The sequence below is a fragment of the Lipophrys pholis genome (assembly GCF_963383615.2).
Source record: "Lipophrys pholis genome assembly, chromosome: 13".
NCBI classification, from domain to species: Eukaryota; Metazoa; Chordata; class Actinopteri; order Blenniiformes; family Blenniidae; genus Lipophrys; species Lipophrys pholis.
Window position 1 is genome coordinate 25,177,702 of NC_137632.1, and position 16,242 is coordinate 25,193,943.

General features: G+C 43.7%; 1 protein-coding gene across 1 annotated transcript in view; it reads left to right on the forward strand.

The window, feature by feature from the left end:
* The window catches only part of clasp1a (cytoplasmic linker associated protein 1a), a 55,957-nt gene that overhangs the window by 26,267 nt on the left and 13,448 nt on the right, over positions 1-16,242 (forward strand). The window contains exons 16-27 of the mRNA XM_080478423.1: positions 57-134; positions 225-392; positions 1,059-1,105; positions 1,480-1,650; positions 4,919-5,026; positions 6,690-6,854; positions 8,852-9,010; positions 10,883-10,986; positions 11,880-11,903; positions 13,168-13,412; positions 14,246-14,309; positions 14,867-15,030. Coding sequence (XP_080334549.1) covers positions 57-134; positions 225-392; positions 1,059-1,105; positions 1,480-1,650; positions 4,919-5,026; positions 6,690-6,854; positions 8,852-9,010; positions 10,883-10,986; positions 11,880-11,903; positions 13,168-13,412; positions 14,246-14,309; positions 14,867-15,030 — 1,497 coding nt within the window. The remainder of the gene's footprint in view (positions 1-56; positions 135-224; positions 393-1,058; positions 1,106-1,479; positions 1,651-4,918; positions 5,027-6,689; positions 6,855-8,851; positions 9,011-10,882; positions 10,987-11,879; positions 11,904-13,167; positions 13,413-14,245; positions 14,310-14,866; positions 15,031-16,242) is intronic.

Genomic DNA, 16,242 nt, shown 5'->3' on the forward strand with positions numbered 1-16,242 from the left:
AGCTCCGCCGGTTCCTCCCCTGATCTGTTTCTCACCATGTTCCCTTACTACCCCAGACATGTGGCGGTTCTGACGGAGACCATCAAGAAAGGAATCCACGACGCCGACTCTGAAGCCAGGTCCATCGCCAGGAAGTGAGTGTGGATCCTCCACCTCTTCATTTTAATGATTACTTTGTCCTCTGCTGTACGAACGTGTCCTTCGTCCGTCTGTCCCACCTGCAGGTGCTACTGGGGTTTCCATGGTCACTATAGCCGGGAGGCGGAGCACCTGTTCCAGGCTCTGGAGTCCACCTATCAGAAGGCCCTGCAGTCTCACCTGAAGAGCTCCGACAGCATTGTGTCTTTACCCCAGTCCGACCGCTCCTCCTCATCCTCACAGGAGAGTCTCAAGTAAGGCCCGCTGTCTTTTCTGCTGCTGAAACCTCCTTTATTTCTCTGTCCATCCAGAGTTTGGATTTTAATAATCATCAGGAAAAATACTCATAGTGAAATACACTGAGACTTCATAGATTTCCTCTCTAATTGTTCTTACAGTTTATAAATCTGCTTTTTGCACCAGCTAATTAACCATAATTATATATATTTCTGAGCTGATATTGTCAAATTTATGTTTTTAAAACCTACAGAAATGCATCTCATATTCAAATGTCAGTTTTTTTTTCTTTCAGTTTGATTCCCACCTTCTTAAAAATGTCAACTTGTAATGCATATAATATTTGTAAAATACATACAAATGACAAAAAAACCCAAAAAACTGAAACAGCAAAACAGGCTAAAAATATTAAAAATGCTTAAAATGAATTAATAAAACTTGAAATGGCTCAAGCAAGAGCTAGAGTGGTCAAAAGGCTAAATCCACTAAAATATGATAAAAAGGTAAAGAAAATAGCTTTATATGTATTTTATAAAACATGTTCTGCAGTTCCAGACAAATTATTCTACATTGTTATAAATGTAAGATGAAATAGTAATGAAACCGTATGATAGTGAATCTACATTCATTGATGTGTTGAACTTGTGAAGTTCTAAAGTCTGTGTCTCCTTGTTTCTTTCCAGCCGGCCTTTTTCTGTAAAGAGCGTCATTGGAGGGAGCATCACAAGAAGTAAGTCACTTCCTGCTCTGTGGTTTCATTTGTACACGGATAGTAAGGGAAATGTGCCAATTATGTGACAACCGCAGCAAAATCACAGTAGCAGGTCAATATGGATGGATGAATACATGATGGGAGAATGCATGATGGATGGATGGATGAATACATGATGGATGCATGATGGATGAATGGATGAATACATGATGGATGCATGATGGATGGATGTACTTTAGTCACCCTAGTTTTGGACTTTTCTGTGTTGCAGCAGCCTGATATAATAAAATGTTTGTGTAAAGTGTAAAAACAACAATGTAGTATTGGTTTTTTTAGTGGGTGTTGCTAGTTTGTATAGGAGGTGAGTAACAACATGCGTGTGTTGCCTTCAGGTAAGCTAGTGGGCAGCAGAGCGCCCACCACTCCAGGATCCCTCCAACGTTCCCGCAGTGACATCGACGTAAACGCTGCCTGCAACGCCAAGTCCCGCCTCTCCACTGTCCCCGCCTCCTCACCGTTCGGCTCGGCAGCCGCCCTCCCTCCTGGATCCTACGCCTCATTAGGTAAACCCCCCCAGTCATCCCCCTCTAACGCCCATACTGACTGTTAATGACCCACGGCTATGGGTGCAAAGTACAGAAAAGACATTAAAGGTGATGGGAGAACCTCTTGATCCAGAGCAGAACTCAGATCCAGACTCTTTAAGAAGAGACTACTTCTCAAGTAGATCGACACTCTCTAAAGTGAATCCAGAATAAACTAGATTTACTTTCTAATAGTTTTCCAACAGTAATAATCGTCCCCATACCTGGACTGACACCCCAGAAGTGATGGATGTCTGTCCTCTCTCCCCTGGCTTGTTTCAATTCTTAAAAAGTGTGTTGCTCCAACCAGCCAATCAGAAATCAAACCCTATATAGTGTCATCGAGGGTTTAGCCAATCCTAATTAGGGTAGGCCCTCCCTTTGACCCTCCCACAATGAATGTAGCTCCTATGAGCCAATATTGAAATGGAGGAAAATCAATATGGCCCCTTTAAGATGCACCCAGACTGATGACTTCTTCAAAGATGGATTTCAAACTTCATTGGTTTTTTAAACCTGATTTGAATTCTTCAAAATAGAACAATTTTTTTTTAATCTTATAAGAAGAGCTGTATTCTTTAAGTCAGTTGTGGTCCTGTTTTAAACATGTTTACTCTCCTAAATAAACCCCGTCACACAAAAGACTGTCTTAAAAGTTCACAACCATGAGATTAATTTCTACTGAACATCTGGACAGCGTGTTAAAGGATTAAACCGCTTGACTTGAGTCAGAGTTTAGCCAACCTTGATTTCAGAAAGTGTTTTCTCGCTGGTTCTTTGAAGTGGTTCTCTTGTGATGATGGAGTATTAAGGCATTTTCTGATGTAACCAGTGGCTTTTATGGACCTGACGGGGAATATAAATGACTCCTGATGTTGCCCATTAGACTGCTCTGCCAACAGGAACTGTTCCAGTCCTGCGTTGGCATATTTGACTAATTGAGGAGCCTGAGCTGCTCACCAGTGCTCCCAGACTGTTTCCACCGCAGCTTTTAAGCTCATACTGGGAGCTCGAACCAGCCACTGGAAACCGATATGACATTTACAGTCCTCTTTTTCCCATGGAGAAACTCCTCTGCGTGCTTTTATTTCCCCACGTCTCACTGAAGACCACCCGGCTCGCTTCCTGTTCCTGCATTACCTGCTACTAATGTCTTCCTCTACACCTCTCCTCCAACCCTCTGCTGCTCTGCCTTTATTAAATGCCCTAAAGATGGCACTCCCGGTAAAAGCGAGGGTAAGAACTGTGTGTCTCCGTATCTGCTTGCGTGCGTGAGTGTTAACAGTTAGTGCGAGTGTGTGTCTTTCTCTCTTAACATGTTGACATTTCCTCTTCATCCATGGTCTCTCTCTTCCTCTCTTTTTCCCCTTCAAAGTGGTCTCCGGTTAAGGAGAAAGCTCTGCATGAACTGTCTGCATGGATATCCTCCATTGTAACTCCCCCTAACTATGTACCCCCCCCGTGTGATCTAATCCAATGGTTCCCAACCATTTCTTCCCAGAAGCCCCCTCACATTTTGCCCAGAGACGGCAGCCAATTCCCCGTTCTAAAGAAAACTATCAAAATAAAAGCCTTAAAGTTCAGCCTGACCGCCTAGTGCTGCTGGGAGCCCAGGTTGGGAATCACGGGTGTGATCCAGTGTCTCACATCACAATGTTCTTTGCAGGGTCCTTCAACAAAATTGTTTCTACCCTCTTTCCAGAAGCAGGAAGTGGCATGCAAAGTGCCAAAATTCGACAGTCCTCGCGGTTTCCGTGTCACATTGTGTTGCACTGAAAGCGCAATGTCAAACTGAGGTGTCAAAAGCATTTTGAATCAGAATGCAGCAGTTATCCAGCATAACTTACATATATTTAATTGATACTACTAATGTCGACAGTTAAAGCTAAATGCTTTACCCCTTTTATTACTTGTAAAAATTATTTTTGTCTTTCTCATTCAAAAAAGTTTATATGTTTATATATTTTTTTTTTTCTTTTACTAATTTTACTTAACCTTACATTTGAAGCCATTTACTTGAAAATAGTTGTATGAATTTGATTTGAGTTATTTGGGTGTGGATTGACAAAACTTGGAGGTGATGGGGAAATTTTTTTTATTTTTATTAAATACTACAGTATATCTCCTAAATTTCAGAATTACAAAAATCATACCAATCAGCCACCAGCAACCAAGGCAAACACATCTACACCTTTTATTAACCTGAGTAACTCGGGGTCTGAAACCTTTGATCAGCTGTCCACCATATAAAATTAGTCTTGGGAGTCTTAAAACATCTTTAAACCTTAAAAACAAGGATAAACACAGCTCATAAGGGTGTGAATGTCATATTAAGAACCGTGTCTTAAGTAACATTTTTAGCTTATTTAACTTTAGTGTCTATTTTTTAGTAAACGCGGCAGTTTTTAAAATTGCTCATTTATAGACTAAAGGTCAGGAAGTGGAGATTTTCTGTGCGAGAAGGGGGGAAGGAGGGCGTGGCTGCTGAAATGAAATAATTCATCCGCGCGGAGCTCGATAAGCATAAAACAGGTTTAAGGCTTAATGATTAATGGTCATTAATGATGATTAAAGACCCTGGAGTGTCCAAACCTTCTTCTTGTTCTTATGGAGTATGGATTGTTTTTCTGTTTTTTTTTCGTCACGGTAACACTTGCTTTTCTCCAGTCCCTCAAAAATGTTTCACACAGTCTGAACTCTTTCCGCTGCTCTACTTCCATAGTCCATATTTTACTTTAAATTCTGCTGTGGCTATTTTCTTGCTCTTAAAGTTAAATACAGTAATAATGGAGCTTTTTGTTGATGAATATGAGTCGCTTCGAGAATATATACCTGAAGAATTTAGACTTATAGTTAGGTAAATATTTTCTGAATTTGCTATTTTTCGGGTAAATTGAGATTAAACATGCTTCCTTTGACACCCCGGAGTTAGAAACAAACATCTGTACTTGCTTTATTTTGAGTTTAAAACATGTTTGCTCGCACTGTGCCAACTTGAGCCCCATGTTCAGGATCAACCCTGGAACTGTGCGTTATGAGCGAACAGTTTGGGACCCTGACTTGTGTGTTGTCTGTCCCCTCTGTGATTCCAGAGCAGCTCTGTCCCCTCATCCAGGTCTGCTTCATCCCGTGCTCCCAGACTTCCATTTTCCTCCTTTGTCTCCTACATCTACTCTCCAGCGTTTGCTGAAACCACCGCGAGTACTAAACCTCTGCTTCCCCTCCTCCCCGCTCTCACTCCTTGCAGGTCGCGTTCGTACCCGGAGACAGAGCTCGGGCAGCGTGGGCAAAGCCAGCCCCTCGGTGGTGGACAGCAGGGGCCGGAGCCGGGCCAAAGTGGTCTCCCAGTCTCAACGTATGTAGCTGCACACACTTGGCCTTCCACTGCTACCTTCCAGTGTGTGGCTCACATGCTGACATGATCGCTGCTATCACTGTGTGCGCTGGCTTTGAGATCGTACTGTGTGATATTTCCTAACAACCCTGCCAGCCACTCACAGATCTTCAGTATGTGTGTGTGTGTGTGTGTGTGTGTGTGTGTGTGTGTGTGTGTGTGTGTGTGTGTGTGTGTGTGTGTGTGTGTGTGTGTGTGTGCGTGTGTGTGTGCGTGTGTGTGTGCGTGCGTGCGTGCGTGCGTGCGTGCGTGCGTGCGTGCGTGCGTGCGTGCGTGCGTGCGTGCGTGCGTGCGTGCATGATCTGTGAGTGCAGCATGCTGGACTCAAAACTCGGAGAACATAACCCCCTCTGTCTCATTCTGACCGTTCTCCACCCTGTCCTGCTTCTCGCTTCCATCACCCAGGATCCAGATCAGCCAATCCCATCAGTGGTAAGGCCTCACCATCATCCAGTCGGGAGCCAGACATTACCCCCCCCCCCCCCCCCCTTGCATGTTCTCACCCCTTTATGTGTCCTTCCAGCAGCATGCTCCTTCCATCTCCTTCAGATACTCTCATTTCCAACCCTCCACGTTTGGTGTAAGTGGTGTTTGGTGTCTGTTCTCACTCCATTGGTGATCAGTGCCACATTAGAACCCCGCCCACCTTCATCAGCGAAACCCGTTAGATATCACCTCACTGCACATGTTCAGATGGATCAAACAAACAAATATGAGTTCACACTGCAAAGAGGCAGGAAGGTGATCCCAATTCAGAAGTGGGTGAAATCCTCCAGTTCCCACTTTAAAAAAAAAAAAATCCATCAGATTTCATCACAGGTGGTAAATTGTGTGCAAATGATTAGAATTTAAGTGTTTCATTTAGGGACACACACACACACACACAAACCCACTCTTGTTTGCATTTGCCTCTATCTTATCACGTTCAAATCACACCCAGCATTAAATGGAATTTCCCACAAAGTTCAAGGGTTGCCTAGATTTGGTATCTTTTTGGGAAATAAGATAAAAAAAAAACTATCTCGCTCTTGCAACTCCACAAAGTGACCTGCCATTCCATTTACCTTAATCTGGCTTCAGATATTTAGGAATCAATATTACATATACTTTCTCTAAACTATACAAAGAAGATGGAGGGAAAACGATGAAGAAACCCCCCCCAGCATTTCACAAAGTGCTTTAACAGAAAGGAATCAACCTCATTCATTATAATTTAATGAGGGTGGGGAAAGAGAAAGCTGAAATCAGGTGTTTAAATTAAGTCATCACAAGTCTGTAAACGTGACTTTTAACACGTCTGAGGTTTAACGTCCACATGTTTCAATCATTTGCACACAAGACGTATCTTTTAGTAGCTTTCAGACGGTTGTTTCTTGTAGCTCTTTTGAACAGTGTAGGTCATTTTACACAGTCCTTGTCATTAGGCACTGTTTCTGAGAAGCTCCACACTGTACCAGTGAGTTGTTCAGACTTCTGCATTATCATGAGGCAGGTTCTACTCCGGCTAGAAGACGTTTTATATCACTGCGCCGTGTCTGCTGGACAACGGCAGAGTCCAGCTATGTTCCTAAATGTTGTATCTGATCTGTGTGATGTGATGTGTGCTCGTCCTCCTCTCCTCTAGCTGGCAGTCGCTCCAGCTCTCCAGGAAAGCTGCTCGGCCACAGCAGCTACGGTCGCATCCCCCGAGCCACGGCGCCTGCCTCCAGCACGACGTTGGACAAACGCACCCGCGTCCCCCGTAGCCAGGGCTGCAGCCGGGATACCAGCCCCAGCCGGATGGGCCTCGGTGAGAGACACACCTCATTTTTATTTATTTTTTCATCCTCCAGCTTCTCCCGAGGTTAATGGGCGAAGGAGTGTGATGAGGGATGAGTTCCTCATCCTGGTGGACCGGGTCTTTACATCCAGCTGAAGGAGTTTTCTTCCATCAGTCATCAGCTTCTCAAATCACCGAATGAGTTTTTGTATTCATAGCTTGAATTTGTACATTAATGCGATTGAGTCATTGTGTCATCAGCTGTGGGATTTCTAGTTTGACCACAAGCATCTTTGAAGGTTTTAATGGAAGATGGCGCCAAGCGAGTCGGGCTTTGACCTGAATTGCTCCAGAACCCGGATTTCAAATTCATTTCAGTCCTTTAGCCACACAGCTTAGTTTGATCTTGAAATTCATTTCAGATTTTACTTCACTCTTTGGCAGGCCTGATGTTTGACACCCATGCTCCAGGGCCATATAATAGACTGGTTGTGTATGAATGCATGGATGGAGTCATTCAGACTTGTTTACAGCTTTATAGTCTGAACCTTTCTCTCTTCAACCAGCACACCGGCTCCCTCTAGTGGTACATGAAGGAAAGGTTTTCGATTTTGACAGTCATTTGATCAAAAACGCCATCCTCACTACTAGAAGCTAATGTTACTAAAAACAATGACTTTATGTCTCTAAAATGGATCCATGCGATCTTTGTTCCCTGAAATGTACTGAGCAATACAATAACTTGGAGTTATTTGATTCAATTCCTGACTCTTAAGAAATAAATATAATTACAAGTGAAGGCAATGATTAAATCCTTTCAGCTCCAATCCCAGAGTGAACTTGTACTTAGTTGCACGGATGGAATAATTGAGAGATGGTGGATAAATGGAGTAATCCCAGTTTATTCACTATGCTGTCCTCTAGTTTTGTCTACTTCAGGATCCTCCTCTGAGCTTTTTGATTGGTCATTGGACGTGGTCTCCTGCATGGTCACTGCTTTCAAATCGGTTTCGATCCGTTTGATAATAACATGCAACCCACATGTCACAGACCCCGTGAACCTCTGACGTGTCTAATGTTTGCCACAAGTTAACAGTTTAACCTATTGCTGTTTGGATTGTATCACTCACATCCTCCTCCTCTTCTCTCATCTATATCATCATCTTTGTTCTCTGTTCATCTTCTCTTGGTATATACTAAATGATAGCAGTCTAATTGGCAGCTTAAGTTACAACTCAACCACTGTTCAAATCTTCTCCACAGCTACAGTGTTAGGTAGTTTACCAGTAGCAGGCTGCTCACGCTGTTCTCTTCACATCTCATTCTCGGTGGAATAGATTCAGCAAGCCGCTGCAAGCCTTCCTTGGACCTTTTGGCTCGATACTGACACGACGCCTCTTTCTGTTTTGTGGCTGTTTCAGAACGATTTTAGACCAGATTGATGAGTTTATAGCAGTTCTAGACGTGATTGTAGACAAAATGTGGATCCTTTTGGATTTTTAGACACATTTTAGAGTTCAAAAATACTACGCAGGTAGAACTCTTCTCACGCCTCGATAGCAGGAGAGGCTCCTGAAGAAGTTCAGACGGGATGTTTCAGAATGTTAGTTAGAAATATTGTGTGTCTGAATACGTTAGTTTGGTCGTAGGTGTTAGGCTTTTTCATATTACACTGAATTTATTCAGTTTATCAGTAATCTTTGTATGTTTTCATCTCCCTGTGGGGGAGGGGCAAAGGGAGTCTTCTCATTGACACTTCTAGCACATAAAGATCATCTCAAAAGATCCTAGCGGTGACGACAACATTGTTGTTCACCACCGTGTTGAAACGATAGAGGATTGAATCAGTCAAGTCGTACCTCATGCAGTGGCTGTGGAGTGGAGCTGGTTGCTTGTACACAAGTTGACTAAAAGTGTAATTAACCTGTTATGAAAGTCTGGACCTTTTCCCTCTTTTTGACCCCCCCCCCCCCCCCCCCACCATGAATGCACACTGACACTCCCACCTCCTAACTTGTTGTTGACAGCCAGCCTGTGTGGTAAAGCTCTTCTTCCTGCTGCTCTCCCCTACCGCACGCTAGCCCGGAGCCGTATCCCCCGTCCCAGCATGAGTCAAGGCTGCAGTCGCGACACCAGTCGCGAGAGCAGCCGCGACACCAGCCCCGCTCGGGGCTTCACTCCTCTGGGTGAGTATAGCTCTGGGTGGTTGGGCAGCCGTGGAGTGGGCACGGAACCCCTACCCCACTCCCCACCCACCCCCCAAAACCAGTCACTCCCATCTTAACCCTTCTATCCCAACTTTCTCTGTCTTTTTCTGAGCATGCACTCGCTGTCCAAACTTTCCTTTCTCACCTGACGTTCACTTCTTGAGACTCTGATTGTTTCTGGTTGTGTGTAAGATCAAGAGACACTTTGCCATGGTTAACCACAAAATAAAAAAAGCCTTGCCTGACTTTTGGGACTAATTTAACATCATTTTGTCACTCTCCAGTAGATAAAAATCAGCTGTAAAGTTTAAACCTGAGAAACGGGACACATATTTCACCATTTCTAGTTAAGAATACAATAGATTTTTCTTTTTCAAATATTGTCTACGTGTGACAGAGTCCTGCTATCCCGCAAAATATGATACCATCAAAGATTTTACATAGATTATTTTGAGAACTGCTTTAACTGTTTTCAGTCTATTAAATGTCCCTGCTCAGATTATAACTCCCATGTGTCTCACGATTTGTTTTTGGCCTTAAACATTATTTGTTCTCTCTGTAACGGCACCATATCCAGGAAGTAGATTTATTTTGACTCCATTTCATCCGTTCACATAAAACTCCTTTTTTTTTTTTTTCTGTCCGTCTATTATTGTCTTTGTATGTTTCTACAATCACATGATGCCACTTGTCTCATGTCTTCTGCTCTGTACCTGGTGGATTTCTGTGGTGGTTCACTTGAACTGAAAGTGACAAAAAAAACTTGAGTGTCTTTACTGTCCCCCATTGACCTGCAGACTGAGGCTGTTATCTGAACTGTGACTAGTCCAACAATCTCCTGTTTACTGAATCCTGAACGGACTCAGTCCTCCTGCCAGCCTCTTGAATGGGGCAGCATTAGCATTAGCATTAGCCTGTTTCCACGTCAGCTATGACGGTTCAGCGTCCTCAACTAAATCGTTAGCGTACCTTCTTAAGAGCATGTTGCTAGTTTATCTCTTGTCATTGTCTTTAGTTCAAAAAGGTTTTTCTTAAGAAGCTCCAACATCCAGATTATAGAGAATCTTCCTCCTCTAACATCCAGATTATAGAGAATCTTTCTCCCTTTAACATCCAGATTATAGAGAATCTTCCTCCTCTAACATCCAGATTATACAGATTATAGACTTCATCATTTTGAGCTTAGAGTACTTTTTTTTTTTTTAGCACTGTGAAGAATTGCTAGTTTTCTATCAGTGATTGCATAGCGTAAGTACACCACTGAACCTGTACCCCCCCCCCCCCCCCCCAGCCTCTCGACGTCACTCCCGTTCTACCAGCGCTCTTTCCACGGCCGACCCCCACGGCCAGTCAGGTGACATGCATGCTCAGACCCCGGCTCCTCCTCCATACGTCTTTAGATGGTGTTAGTTCGTTGACAACAGCAATGTCTGCTCCCAGCATGCCTCTGTGGTTCATAGTTTTATTATTTATTTTTTTTTTTTTAGCCCCTGAAGGTACGAACAGTTTTCATCTGTGGAGCATGTGAATCATCACACCTCCTCCTGCAGCGGTGTGTGTTCCCAGACCCCCGTACACACTTCTTCTGTTTTAAAAATCTGTTGCATTTGTTCCTCTGTTGTGCATTGTGGGTATTCTGTATCCACCGTCTCACGCCTGTGTTTCTTCCCTCCAATTGTGATATTTCATTTTCCTTCACTGGTTTTGATTTTCGGTGGTTGGAATGCTCCCAGATCATATTCTTTTCAGCTTTAACTGCATCTCCAATGTTCCAGTCGTGATAAAGGTGGGGTTACGTGCCGATTGCCTCGTGTGCTTTCACTCACCTGTTCCTTCGTTTCTTCCTTTTAGATCGCTACGGTTTGATCCACCAGGCGAGGATCTCTGCCTCGGTGAACGCCATGCGGGTCCTAAACACGGGCACCGAGGTGGAGGCAGCGGTGGCCGATGCACTGGTGAGACGCCGTTCGCGGGAAGCAAGGGTTTAGTTCAACATCACCGGGGCCGCACGAGAAATCAGCTCGCTATCGACCACAGGAAAGGCAGTACGTGTGGTCTTACTGTAATGGACCACGGAATGCTCATATAACAGCAGAAACATCAGGAAAAGTGTATATATATGGTTTTTACCCCATAAAGTCTAGCATTTTTACATTCTTTCACCTTTTTTTTGCATTGTTAACTGTTTTAACAATTTGAGGGGATCCCCCCCCTTTTTTTTAGTTTTTTTTGCCATTTGATTGAATCTGACCATTATAGCTATTGTAGCTGTTTCTAGCTAAAGCCTTTTTCTTTTTAAGTGTTTCAGTTGTTTTGTTTGTTTTCTTTACCTATATTTGCCTGGATAAGCCAACAGAAATTGTTGATGTTCTAGCAGTTTTTTAGCTTGTCTAAGGTGTCACATTATTCAGCTTTTCAACACTTTCACATGGTCTTGTTGGTCCAAATACGTTGTATTCAAAGTATATTGCCCCAAATCCACATCCATTTTCCACATTAAGGGAAATACTTTACTTTCCTTCTAACATTTTCTTTTGCTTGGAGTTTTCCACAGTGAGCTTTCCAAAGGTTTGAAACTCAACATTTAGAGGCAGTTGACAGGTGACATGTAATTTAGCTGCAAAGCTATTGGAATTTGGTAATTAAGGCGTCAAATTGTTTTAAAACAAATTTTAAGTCCTCTTTAGTTATTCATAAGTATTGTTTCTTTGAGACTTTTCTTGGACGGCCGGATGAAGCCATGTTATCTTGATGTGTTTCAGACGTAGAGACAGGCGAGGTTGTCCTCACGTTGTGTGTTCCTCCTTTAAAAGCCTCCCTCTCTCCTTCCCTCCTTGTTGTGTTGCAGCTGTTAGGAGACTCCAGGAATAAGGTAGTCAATCTTTTCCCATCCCGTTAACATTCCCACGCTTTCCCACTCTGATACCCTTCAGACGACAGCTTGCCTTGTGACAACCCCTCCTCCAAAACCCCTCACTCTCTATTTTCCTCATCTTATCCCACAAACATGTGCCTGTGCCCCCCCCCCCCCCCCCCCGCAAAGACATTTATGTAAATACACACCCTTTTTCTTTTTTTTTTTTACATCTGTTTTCGTGAATGTTTGTTTGTGATTGCATTGGAACCACTGGACCGGCTTTTCATGTTTGTGCAATAGAAGAATGATTGAAAAGAGTTACAGGGATGCTCTGAATTACTGACATCGAAAGGAAGTCGTATATGAACAGGGTTTTTATAAATAGACACCTAATCCAATAAAATCTCTGAAGTCTTTTAATCATTAGTGTTCAGATTGATTCTGGATGTGAAGCTCAGAAGAAACTTCCTGAGAGAACCAGCAACAGGAAGTATAAAGAGCTTGGAGAGTGGAACGCTGTGCTTCTCTCAGTCTTTACCACTATACACTAAAACACAGAATCCATCTGACCACAACACATTCTTTCTTCTACAGTGTTCTGTGGACACATGAAAAATCAAAGTAGACAATTTAAATGACACTGAAATGAAGCCCAAACAGAAACGTTCAGCACACTTTCTGTGAAACACGGTGGAGGTTTCATCGTGCCGTGGGGCTGCATTGCTTCCTCTGGTACTTGACGCATTAGCCGCATCAAAAGGAACAAAGGAATCTGATTGTTTTAGAAGAAGAGATGTTCAGCAGAGTTTGAGGTGATGATGTTCTGTCTTTGTCGTCCAGAACCACAAAAAAGAAGATGGTTTAAAGCAGGATGTCAAATTCAAAGTCAGTTCATGTTTGACGTCACCTTCGAAGGTAGTGAGATCTGACCTAAATAATACTGAAGATCTTTGGAAAGAGCTGAAATCTGAAAGTGCAAACGAGAGCTAGAAGCTTCTAGAAGGACACAACAGATGTTCACTCTGTCCACATGCACAATAAGAGTCTTCATTTTGTATTTATTCACGAAAATATTTTCGGATTAGGACATAAGGACTCAAGAGTGTCAGTAATTCAAAGTTCCACTGTTGGTCTCTCTTAAGCTCCGTAGTAACGTCCAACAAACTGACCTGTTTGGAAGAGAGGAGATGGCCGCGTGGCTACGAGACTTATTTCCCGGGTGCGGGTAACGTTTGGTACGAGACGGGATCTTGCATGTGCTCTCTGTTCACACCCACAGAGGAAGCCGCTGAGGCGGCGGTACGAGTCTCCGGGGATGTACTCCGACGACGACGCCAACAGCGACGCGTCCAGCGCCTGCTCGGAGCGCTCGTACGGCTCTCGCAACGGAGGCATCCCGCACTACCTGCGGCAGACCGAGGATGTGGCCGAGGTCCTGAACCACTGCGCCAGCTCCAACTGGTCCGAGAGGAAGGAGGGCCTGCTGGGGCTGCAGAACCTGCTGAAGAGCCAGAGGATCCTCAGGTGGGGAGCAGTGAAGGAAGTGCAGCCTGTGGTCAGGGTGTTCAAGTAAAGTACTCTGTGGTGGCGGGGGTCCTCACTCAGATTAGACGGGCTTCTGGTGAACATTTGAGGAGGCTGGTTCAGGGACAACCAATTAAATCAAAGGGAAAAAAAAAATCTGAAAAACTTTATTTGATTCTGACTTAAATCTGAGAATACTTACTACTGTAATTTCTGGACTATAAGCCGCTACTTTTTTCACATGCTTTGAACCCAGTGGCTTAAACAATGACGCGGCTAATTTATGGATTTTTACAAGTTTACGAGCTTCATGCCTCCAATACATGGGTGATGCGTTCAGGTGCATCGCGTAAATCTGAACTGCTGCGCTCCGTGGCTGACCAATCTTCCTCCTCAGCAAATAACCGATAAAATACTTAATCAACAGAGATGAAACCCTCAGTGTTTGTCTATTTGTGCTGTAATTCACTTGCCTTCTCTTTCTCTCTCTCTCTCTCTCTCTCTCTCTCTCTCCCATCCACCGCCTCACCACAGAAGCTGTGTTTAAAACTTGTTTTTTCTTATAAAAAAAATTATCTCTGGTGTCTGAAAGAAAGTCAGAATAATGTATTTTAAAGACATACAATGAAAGAGTTGTAGATGGCCTTAGTCCTCCACTGTAGTGTGAGTATCAATGTTACGCGGGAGGCTAAAAATGCTGAAATCTGTCTAATATGTATGTTGGCTCACATCTGGGATTATGTGTTTCTTATCCAGCCCCATTATATTCCTATGAATTGAGCAATATGATGATAATGTGGTGTGTTTGATTCATTCATCTTGTGTCTCTGCAGCCGAGTGGAGCTGAAGAGACTCTGTGAGATCTTCACCAGGATGTTTGCAGACCCACACAGCAAGGTAGAGAAAAAAAAACGAACAAACCTCGGTTTAACTTTGGTGTCTTTTAGTGTTGTGATCTGATTGCATTAAAATAATAATATTTTACATTTCAGATTTTTAATACACACTCAAAATGTGAACAGATTCAATATTGTGCAAAAATGTATATTTGCATCAGTGATCAAACTGCAAAATGTTTGAACTTTTGCATCATGTAAGTTTCTTCTCTTTGTGATTATAAGCATGCCGAACCACTAATTTCTCTATTTTGTGTGTGTTTTGCTAAACTATCATACTGGTTATTTGTGGTTCTCTAAGCTTGAACTATCAGAACAGAACTGTGTCTCCCAATAAAAGCCGGTTCCTGGTTTAAAACTGCTCCTGAACTCATGTGTTTGACCCGTGTGGTACTAATGATGTGTCTCTTGTTGCATGCTCGGCCATGCTGTGGATCTAACATCAGAGAGTAAGTGTGATTTCCTTGATTTTCTGGTCCGGATATCAAACATCGGTCTTTCTGTGAGATGTCTGAGCTCTGCGGCTGAAAGCGTCTGTGCTTACCTTGCTGTGCTCAGGTGTTCAGCATGTTCCTGGAGACCCTGGTGGACTTTGTCACCGTGCACCGGGAGGACCTGCAGGACTGGCTCTTTGTGCTGCTCACACAACTGCTGAAGAAGATGGGTGCGGACCTGCTGGGCTCGGTGCAGGCCAAAGTCCAGAAGGCCTTGGACATCACTAGGTCTCCGCTCTTTTCCTCTCTTTCACGCTGTCGAGGGTCACTGTGGGAGAAACTCAAAATCTAAACACCTTCCAAGCCACGAGGGCTTTTTGCGCGGGCGCTTATCTCTGGTTTCCGTAGTGCAAAGTGGGTGAGAGTTTATAACTCCCCCCTGGATGGGACACCTGGGTTCAGGCCGATTCATACTCCATAAGAACAAGAAGAAAGTTTGGCACTCTGGGGTTCTGCCGAACAAAATGACATCACAGAAATTTAGATCGGTCGTGTCAACCGTCTGGGCCAAAGTATGTCGGTGTTGCACTGCAAAAACTGTAGTACTGCTATGCGCTGTGCATGCACGTCCCAGCTCACTAATGACTATCAGTCATATTTTAATCATGTTTAGCATGTAACCTCACTACTGTATGAGTCCCACAGCTCGTTAACATGTGGGTGGGCGGATTTATGTGATGCACCTGAACGCATCACTCAAAGCTGTCAGGTCCTGCGGTTAACGCCAAACCAACTTTGAGGCCCGGACAAAAACTCTCTGTTTTATTACTAAAACAGTTCAGTGAAATGTATTTCTGAAAGCACTGGAAGTGAGAAATAAACCGTGCAGTTGAAAAGTTCAAACGCTGCTTCACAGAAATGTGCCTGCTGTGAGGGGGCGTGGCCTGCGAGTTCCACAGCTTCTTCTCGGAGTATCGGAGTATGAACTGTCCTGCTGAAAAAGTTTTTTTTTTGGCAGCTGGCTGACATCACAGCTGAACTCTTCTTTTTTTTTCTTATGGGAGTGTGCCTTTACTCCCCAGCACATGCTGATACTCAGTTATCCATCCGAATAGACTGGAGCAAAGTTCCTTGCTCAGTAACACACATTGTGGGAAGGGCCAGGGATCAAACTCATGACCGGTGATACCAGTAATGCGTTACTCTAATATGACTTTTTTCGGTAGTGAGATGAGTTTCTTGTCTGTAAAACCACTTTATTACTGAGCAGAACATACAGAGATTAACCGGGCTGCTCACACACACACACACACACACACACACACACACACACACACACACACACACACACACACACACACACACACACACACACACACACACACACACACACACACACACACACACACACACACTAATCAGTCATCATTAATCGGAATACTTTTTCAAGGTTAACTGTGGCAACACTGCTCATGACCTTCGGGTTACGATTCAGACACG